The 8,700-nt window shown below is 54.9% G+C and overlaps 2 protein-coding genes and 1 non-coding gene across 15 annotated transcripts in view; all 3 read right to left on the bottom strand.

Moving 5' to 3' along the window:
- Positions 1-1,729: 1,729 nt before the first annotated feature.
- On the bottom strand, positions 1,730-1,802 carry TRNAR-CCG. The gene has a single exon. It is a non-coding gene; the product is annotated as a tRNA-Arg (tRNA).
- A 3,531-nt stretch (positions 1,803-5,333) lies between these two features.
- On the bottom strand, positions 5,334-8,274 carry LOC112531190 (collagen alpha-2(I) chain-like). Of its 13 annotated transcripts, XM_040696145.2 has the most exons (4): positions 8,017-8,274; positions 7,243-7,427; positions 6,901-6,996; positions 5,334-6,855 (listed from the first exon to the last, which is right to left on the bottom strand). In XM_040696145.2, the coding sequence occupies exons 1-4, from the start codon at positions 8,268-8,270 to the stop codon at positions 5,336-5,338; spliced, it is 2,055 nt and encodes a 684-aa protein (XP_040552079.1). In that variant the 5' UTR covers positions 8,271-8,274; the 3' UTR covers positions 5,334-5,335. The 13 variants fall into 13 exon arrangements, with proteins under 13 accessions (XP_040552079.1, XP_040552070.1, XP_040552072.1 ...); XM_040696136.2 differs by lacking the exon at positions 7,243-7,427 and adding an exon at positions 7,006-7,163 and having other exon boundaries at positions 5,334-6,969; positions 7,729-8,274; XM_040696138.2 differs by lacking the exon at positions 7,243-7,427 and adding an exon at positions 7,095-7,163 and having other exon boundaries at positions 5,334-6,974; positions 7,729-8,274.
- Positions 8,275-8,369: 95 nt separating this feature from the next.
- LOC107050495 (merozoite surface antigen 2-like) overlaps positions 8,370-8,700 on the bottom strand; it is a 23,152-nt gene continuing 22,821 nt past the window's right edge. The window contains exon 6 of the mRNA XM_040696016.1: positions 8,370-8,375. Coding sequence (XP_040551950.1) covers positions 8,370-8,375 — 6 coding nt within the window. The remainder of the gene's footprint in view (positions 8,376-8,700) is intronic.

Below are 8,700 nucleotides of genomic sequence, written 5' to 3'. Positions count from 1 at the left end.
GAGAGGAGCGGAAGGGGAGGGGATAAGACCGGAAGGGGAGGGGGTCCAAACCGGAAAGGAATGGGATGACAGAGGAATAGGGGTGGCTCCTAAGGATCCCATAAGGACCCCATAAGGACCCTCTTGACCCCATAAGGACCCCATAAGTACCTCTATGACTCCATAAGGAACCCCTCAACCCCATCAGGACCTCATAAGGACCCCACAAAGACCCCCTGACCCCATAAGGACCCCATAAAGATCTCTGTGACCCCATAAGGACCTCTATGATCCCATAATGACCCCACTAAGACCCACCTGGCCCCAAAAGGTCCCTAGAAGGACCTCCTCAACCCCATAAGGACCTCGTAAGGACCCCATAAGGACCCCCCCACACCCCATAAGGACCCCATAAGGACCCCCCCGACCCCATAAGGACCTCATAAGGACCACATAAGGACCTCTATGACCCCATAAGGAACCCCCCAACCCCATCAGGACCTCATAAGGACCCCATAAGGACCCCCCTGACCTCATAAGGACTCCATAAGGACCTCTATGACCCCATAAGGAACCCCCCAACCCCATCAGGACCTCATAAGGACCCCATAAGGACCCCCCTGACCTCATAAGGACTCCATAAGGACCTCTATGACCCCATAAGGAACCCCCCAACCCCATAAGGACCTCATAAGGACCCCCCAAAGACCCCCCTGACCCCATAAGGACCCCATAAGGGGGTGGTGCGGGGATGGACCCCAAAAGCCCCAAAAGATTCTTCCCACCCCCCCCCCCCCCCTCCTTAAATACCACCCTTAAAGAAACAGAACCCATTTTTGGGGGGCAGAAACCCCAAATCTGATTCCTCCCCTCCCCCCCTTAAAGAAACAGAACCCATTTTTGGGGCTGAAACCCAAATCTGAGGACTCCCCCCCCACCCCTTAAAGAAACAGAACCATTTTTGGGGCTGAAAAACCCAAATCTGTGGACTCTCTCCCCCGCCCCTTAAAGAATCAGAACCCATTTTGGGGGCAGAAACCCAAATCTGAGGACTCCCCCCCCCACCCCTTAAAGAATCAGAACCCATTTTGGGGCTGAAAACCCACATCTGATTCCTCCCCCCCCCCCCCCCCAAAGAAACAGAACCCATTTTTGGGGCAGAAACCCCAAATCTGATTCCTCCCCCCCCCCCCCTCCCCCCCCCTTCTTAAAGAAACAGAATCCATGTTTGGGGGGCAGAAACCCCAAATCTGATTCCTCCCCCCCCTCCCTTAAAGAAACAGAACCCATTTAGGGGCAGAAACCCCACATCCAAAGATGCCCCCCCCCCCCCCTTAAGAAAACAAAAGGCCCCTCCATTTCGCCCCCCCCCCCCCCCATTGCCCCATAGGCGATGTGGAGAGGGGGGGGACCCCAAAAGCCATCGCCCCCTCCTGGAAACAGAGCCCATTTGGGGGCAGAAACCCCACATCCAAAGATGCCCCCCCCCCCCCCTTAAGAAAACAAAAGGCCCCTCCATTTCCCTCCCCCCCCCTATTGCCCCATAGACGATGAGGAGAGGGGGGGGACCCCAAAAGCCATCGCCCCCTCCTGGAAACAGAGCCCATTTGGGGGCAGAAACCCCACATCCAAAGATGCCCCCCCCCCCCCCCTTAAGAAAACAAAAGGCCCCTCCATTTCCCTCCCCCCCCCTATTGCCCCATAGACGATGAGGAGAGGGGGGGACCCCAAAAGTCATCGCCCCCCCTGCCGACCCAGGTGGGACTCGAACCCACAATCCCCAGCTCCGGAGGCTGATGCCTTGTCCATTAGGCCACTGGGCCGCCGGCCGCCGCTGCGGCTGATGCTGGGTCCGGCTGTCATGGCGCCGATGGGGTCACGTGATCCTATAGGGCTCTATATATGGCCCCCCAAAATGACCCAAATACGGTCCTATATGTGGTGCCACGGCCTCAAATATGGCCCTATATATGGCCCTATATATGGTCCCCAAAATGGCCCTACATATGGCCCCTAAAATGGCACCATGGTCCCATATATAACCGCATATATGGCCCTGGATATGGCCCCATATATGGCCCCATATATGACCCCCAAAATGGCCCTATGGTCCCATATATAACCCCATATATGGCCCTGGATATGATCCTGGATATGGCCCCATATATGGCCCCATATATGGCCCCCATGGCCTCAGACATGGCCCTATATATGGCCCTATATATGGCCCCTAAATATGGCCCCATGGTCCCATATATAACCCCATATATGGCCCTGGATATGGCCCCATATATGACCCCCAAAATGGCCCTATGTATGGCCCCATGGCCTCAGATATGGCCCTATATATGGCCCTATATATGGCCCCAAAAATGGCCCCATGGTCCCATATATAACCCCACGTATGGCCCAGGATATGGCCCCATATATGGCCCCATATATGGCCCTATGGTCCCATATATAACCCCATATATGGCCCTAGATATGGCTCTATATATTGCCCCATATATGGCCCTATGTATGACCCCGTGTAGGTCCCTATGTCCCCATATCCCATGTCCCAGTATATGACCCCATGGCCCCATATATGGCCCCATATCCCCATATATGGCCGCATGGCTCCACATATGGCCCTATATATGACCCCATGGCCCCATATATGGCCCCATGGCCACAAATATGGCCCTATATATGACCCCATGGCCCCGTATATGCCCCCATGTTCCCATATATGGTCCCATGTTCCCATATATGGCCCTATGTATGTCCCCATATGTGGCTCCATGGCCTCATATTTGTCCCCATAAACGGCCCCATAAATGTCCCTATATATGTCTCTATGCACCCCTTTATGTCCCCATGTCTCTATGTCCCCATATACGGCCCCATAAATGTCCCCATACCCATATAGTCCCCATATATGTCCCCATGGCCCCAAATATGGCCCTATATACGGCCCCATATCCATATATGGCCCCATGTCCCTGTGACCCCAAATCCGTATATGGCCCCATGGCCCCAAATATGGCCCCATATATGTTCCCATGGCCCCATATATGGTCCCATGGCCCCACATATGGCCCCATATCCCCATATATGGCCCCATGTCCCCAAGTCCCCATATCCCCATGGCCCCATATACATCCCCTTGCCCCCATATATGGCCCCATGGTCCCAAATATGTCCCCATGTCCCCATATATGGCCCCATATATGACCCACGTTCCCATATATGGCCCCATGGCCCCATATATGTCTGCATGGCTCCATATATGGCCCCATGTCCCCATGTCCCCATAGATGTCCCCATGTCCCCATATACGTCCCCATATCCCCATGGCCCCATGTCCCCCTAGATGTCCCCATGGCCCTATAGATGTCCCCATGTCCCCATATACATCTTCATGTACCCATATATGGCCCCATATACATCCCCATGGCCCCATATATGGCCCCATGGTCCTAAATATGGCCTCATGGCCCCATATATGGCCCCACGTTCCCTATATATGGCCCCATGGCCCCAAATATGGTCCCATATATGGCCCCGTATATGTCCCCATGTATATCCCCATGTCCTCATAGATGTCCCCATTGATGTCCCCATAACCCCATCGTCCCCACTGATGGCCCCACTGATGACCCCACTGATGTCCCCATTATGTCCCCATAACCCCAAAGTCCCCATTGCTGCCCCCATTGCTGTCTCCATACCCCACTGATGTCCCCATTGCTGACCCCATTGTTGACCCCATAGATGTCCCCATTACGTCCGCATACCCCACTGATGTCCCCACTGCTGACCCCATTATTGACCCCACTGATATCCCCACTATGTCCCCATACCCCAATGATGTCCCCACTGATGATCCCATTATGACCCCATTATGACCCCATTATGTCCCCATGGCCCCAATGTCCCCACTGATGTCTCCATTGATGTCCCCATTGATGACCCCATACCCCACCGATGTCCCCACTGCTGACCCCATTAATGACCCCATTATGTCCCCATTATGTCCCCATACCCCACTGATGTCCCCACTGATGATCCCATTGTGACCCCATTATCACCCCATTATGTCCCCATGGCCCCAATGTCCCCATTGATGTCCCCGTTGATGTCCCCGTTGATGTCCCCATTGATGTCCCCATAACCCCATTGTCCCCATTGCTGCCCCCATTATGTCCCCATAACCCCAATGTCCCCACTGATGTCCCCATTGATGTCCCCATTGATGACCCCATTATGTCCCCATAACCCCAATGTCCCCATTGCTGCCCCCATTGCTGTCTCCATACCCCACTGATGTCCCCACTGCTGACCCCATTATTGACCCCACTGATATCCCCACTATGTCCCCATACCCCAATGATGTCCCCACTGCTCACCCCACTGATGTCCCCATTATGTCCCCATACCCCACTGATGTCCCCACTGATGATCCCATTATGACCCCATTATGTCCCCATACTCCAATGATGACCCCACTGATGACCCAATTATGACCCCATTATGACCCCATTATGTCCCCATGGCCCCAGTGTCCCCATTGATGCCTCCATTGATGTCCCCATTGATGACCTCATTATGTCCCCATAACCCCAATGTCCCCACTGATGTCCCCATAACCCCAATGTCCCCATAGATGTCCCCATTATGTCCCCATAACCCCAAAGTCCCCATTGCTGCCCCCATTGCTGTCTCCATACCCCACTGATGTCCCCATTGCTGACCCCATTGTTGACCCCCTTATGTCCCCATTATGTCCGCATACCCCACTGATGTCCCCACTGATGACCCCATTGTGACCCCATTATAACCCCATTATGTCCCCATGGCCCCAATGTCCCCACTGATGTCCCCATAACCCCAATGTCCCCATAGATGTCCCCATTATGTCCCCATAACCCCAATGTCCCCATTGCTGCCCCCACTGCTGTCTCCATACCCCACTGATGTCCCCATTACTGACCCCATTGTTGACCCCATAGATGTCCCCATTACGTCCGCATACCCCACTGATGTCCCCACTGCTGACCCCATTATTGACCCCACTGATATCCCCGCTATGTCCCCATACCCCACTGATGTCCCCATTATGTCCCCATACCCCAATGATGACCCCACTGATGACCCCATTATGACCCCATTATGACCCCATTATGTCCCCATGGCCCCAGTGTCCCCATTGATGCCTCCATTGATGTCCCCATTGATGACCCCATTATGTCCCCATAACCCCAATGTCCCCATTGCTGCCCCCACTGATGTCCCCACTGCTGACCCCATTAACGACCCCATAATGACCCCATTGATGCCCCCCCGTTCCCACACACTGCAGCAGCCCATGAGCTCATGGAACGCAGCTCATTGTAATTAACAGTGCAATTAATAAAGGCAAGGAAACGAACGGCCGAAAGCAAAGGCCTGCTGCCATTGGCGCCATTGGGTCCCTTGGTTCCATTGGTTCCATTGGTTCTGTTGGGTCCATTGGTTCTATTGGTTCCATTGGGGCCATTGGTTCTGTTGGGTCCATTGGGTCCATTGGGTCCATTGGGTCCATTGGCTCCATTGGTTCCATTGGGTGCTTTGGATCCCTCGGTTCCATTGGGTCCATTGGGTCCATTGGGTCCATTGGGTCCATTGGGTCCATTGGCGCCATTGGGTTCATTGGTTCCGTTGGGTCCACTGGTTCTATTGGTTCCCTTGGGTCCATTGGGTCCTCGGTTCTGTTGGGTCCATCGGTTCTATTGGGTCCGTTGGTTCCGTTGCTTCCATTGGCTCCATTGGTTCCATTGGGTGCTTTGGGTCCCTCGGTTCTATTGGTTCTATTGGGTCCATTGGTTCCATTGGGTCCATTGGTTCTATTGGGTCCACTGGGTCCATTGGGTCCACTGTGTCCATTGGCGCCATTGGGTCCGTTGGTTCCGTTGGGTCCCTCGGTTCCATTGGTTCTGTTGGGTCCATTGATTCCATCGGGTCCATTGGTTCCGTTGGGTCCGTTGGGTTCATTGGGTCCTTTGGGTCCATTGGGTCCCTCGGTTACATTGGTTCTGTTGGGTCCATTGGTTCTATTGGTTCCATTGGGTCCATTTGTTCTATTGGGTCCATTGGGCCCATTGGCGCCATTGGGTCCCTTGGTTCCGTTGAGTCCATTGGTTCCGTTGGGTCCATTGGGTCCGTTGGTTCTGTTGGGTCCATTGGGTCCACTGTGTCCATTGGTGCCATTGGGTCCGTTGGTTCCGTTGGGTCCCTCGGTTCCATTGGTTCTGTTGGTTCCATTGGTTTTATTGGGTCCATTGGTTCTGTTGGGTCCATTGATATCATAGTGTCCATTGGGTCCATTGGGTCCATTGGTTCTGTTGGTTCCATTGGGTCCATTGGTTCTGTTGGGTCCATTGGGTCCATTGGGTCCATTGGGTCCATTGCATCCATTGATAACACAGTGTCCATTGGGCCCATTGTGTCCATTGATATGACAGTGCCCATTGGGTCCATTGGGTCCATTGGGTCCATTGATATCATAGTGTCCATTGGGTCCATTGATAACACAGTGCCCATTGGGTCCATGGGTCCCATTGGGTCGGTCGGTTCCGTGTGAGCCCATTGGGCCGGGTGGTGTCACAGCAGCCCGCGGCCCTCCAGCAGCGCCAGCAGTGCCATTGGGTCCAGTGGTTCCACTGGGTCCATTGGGTCCATCGGGTCCATCGGTTCCATTGGTTCCATTGGGTCCATTGGGTCCCTTGATATCATAGCGTCCATTGGGTCCATTGGGTCCATTGGGTCCATTGATATCATAGCGTCCATTGGGTCCATTGGGTCCATTGGGTCTATTGGGTCCATTGGGTCCATTGATATCACAGTGTCCATTGGAACCATTGGGTCCATTGTGTCCACTGGGTGCATTGATATGACAGTGTCCATTGGGTCCATTGGGTCCATTGGGTCCATTGGGTCCATTGATATCACAGTGCCCATTGGGTCCATTGGGTCCATTGATATGACAGTGCCCATCGGGTCCATGGGTCCCATTGGGTGGGTCGGTTCCGTGTGAGCCCATTGGGCCGGGTGGTGTCACAGCAGCCCGCGGCCCTCCAGCAGCGCCAGCAGTGCCATTGGGTCCATTGGGTCCATTGGGTCCATTGATCTCATAGTGTCCATTGGGTCCATTGGGTCCATTGGATCCATTGATATCATAGCGTCCATTGGGTCCATTGGGTCCATTGGGTCCATTGATATCACAGTGCCCATTGGGTCCATTGGGTCCATTGGGTCCATTGATATCACAGTGCCCATTGGGTCCATTGGGTCCATTGGGTCCATGGGTCCCATTGGGTGGGTCGGTTCCGTGTGAGCCCATTGGGTCGGGTGGTGTCACAGCAGCCCGCGGCCCTCTAGCAGCGCCAGCAGTGCCATTGGGTCCAATGGTTCCATTGGGTCCATTGATATCAGAGTGTCCATTGGGTCCATTGGGTCCATTGGGTCCATTGGGTCCATTGGGTCCATTGGGTCCATTGATATCACAGTGTCCATTGGGTCCATTGGGACCATTGGGTCCATTGTGCCCATTGATAACACAGTGTCCATTGGGTCCATTGGGTCCCATTGGGTCCATTGGTTCCGTGTGAGCCCATTGGGCCGGGTGGTGTCACAGCAGCCCGCGGCCCTCCAGCAGCGCCAGCAGTGCCATTGGGTCCAATGGTTCCATTGGTTCTGTTGGGTCCATTGGGTCCATTGGGTCCATTGATATCACAGTGTCCATTGGGTCCATTGGGTCCATTGGGTCCATTGATATCACAGTGTCCATTGGAACCATTGGGTCCATTGGGTCCATTGGGTCCATTGATCTCATAGTGTCCATTGGGTCCATTGGGTCCATTGATATGACAGTGCCCATTGGGTCCATTGGGTCCATTGGGTCCATTGATCTCATAGTGTCCATTGGGTCCATTGATAACACAGTGTCCATTGGGTCCATTGGGTCCATCGGGTCCATTGATCTCATAGCGTCTATAGTGTCCATTGGGTCCATTGGGTCCATTGATATCATAGTGTCCATTGGGTCCATTGGGTCCATTGGGTCCATTGATATGACAGTGCCCATTGGGTCCATTGGGTCCATTGGGTCCATTGATATCATAGTGTCCATTGTGTCCATTGATATGACAGTGTCCATTGGGTCCATGGGTCCCATTGGGTCGGTCGGTTCCGTGTGAGCCCATTGGGCCGGGTGGTGTCACAGCAGCCCGTGGTCCTCCAGCAGCGCCAGCAGCGCCAGCAGCGCCCATCCCAGCAGCAGCCCCACGCAGTGCAGCAGCAGCAGCAGCCACGGCCGGGAGCTGCGCTGCTGCAGTAGGGCGGGCATCTGTGGGGCGCACATACACACCTTATGTCTGCCCCCCAACCCCCCCCATGTCCCCCCGTATCCCCCCCATCCTCCCCCAACTTCCTCCCCCAACCCCCCAACCCCCCCACGTCCCCCCCATGGCCCCCCATGGCCCCCCTTCACCCCCCCATGGCCCCCCATATCCCCTCATGTCCCCCCCCATCCCCCCCACCCCCTCCATATCCCCCCCATGTCCCCCCAATCCCCCCCATGGCCCCCCATGGCCCCCCTTCACCCCCCCATGGCCCCCCATATCCCCTCATGTCCCCCCCCATCCCCCCCACCCCCTCCATATCCCCCCCATGGCCCCCCAATCCCCCACATGGCCCCCC

Source organism: Gallus gallus, chromosome 2 (assembly GCF_016699485.2).
Source record: "Gallus gallus isolate bGalGal1 chromosome 2, bGalGal1.mat.broiler.GRCg7b, whole genome shotgun sequence".
Taxonomy (NCBI): domain Eukaryota; kingdom Metazoa; phylum Chordata; class Aves; order Galliformes; family Phasianidae; genus Gallus; species Gallus gallus.
This window is presented reverse-complemented; position numbering and strand designations above follow the sequence as displayed.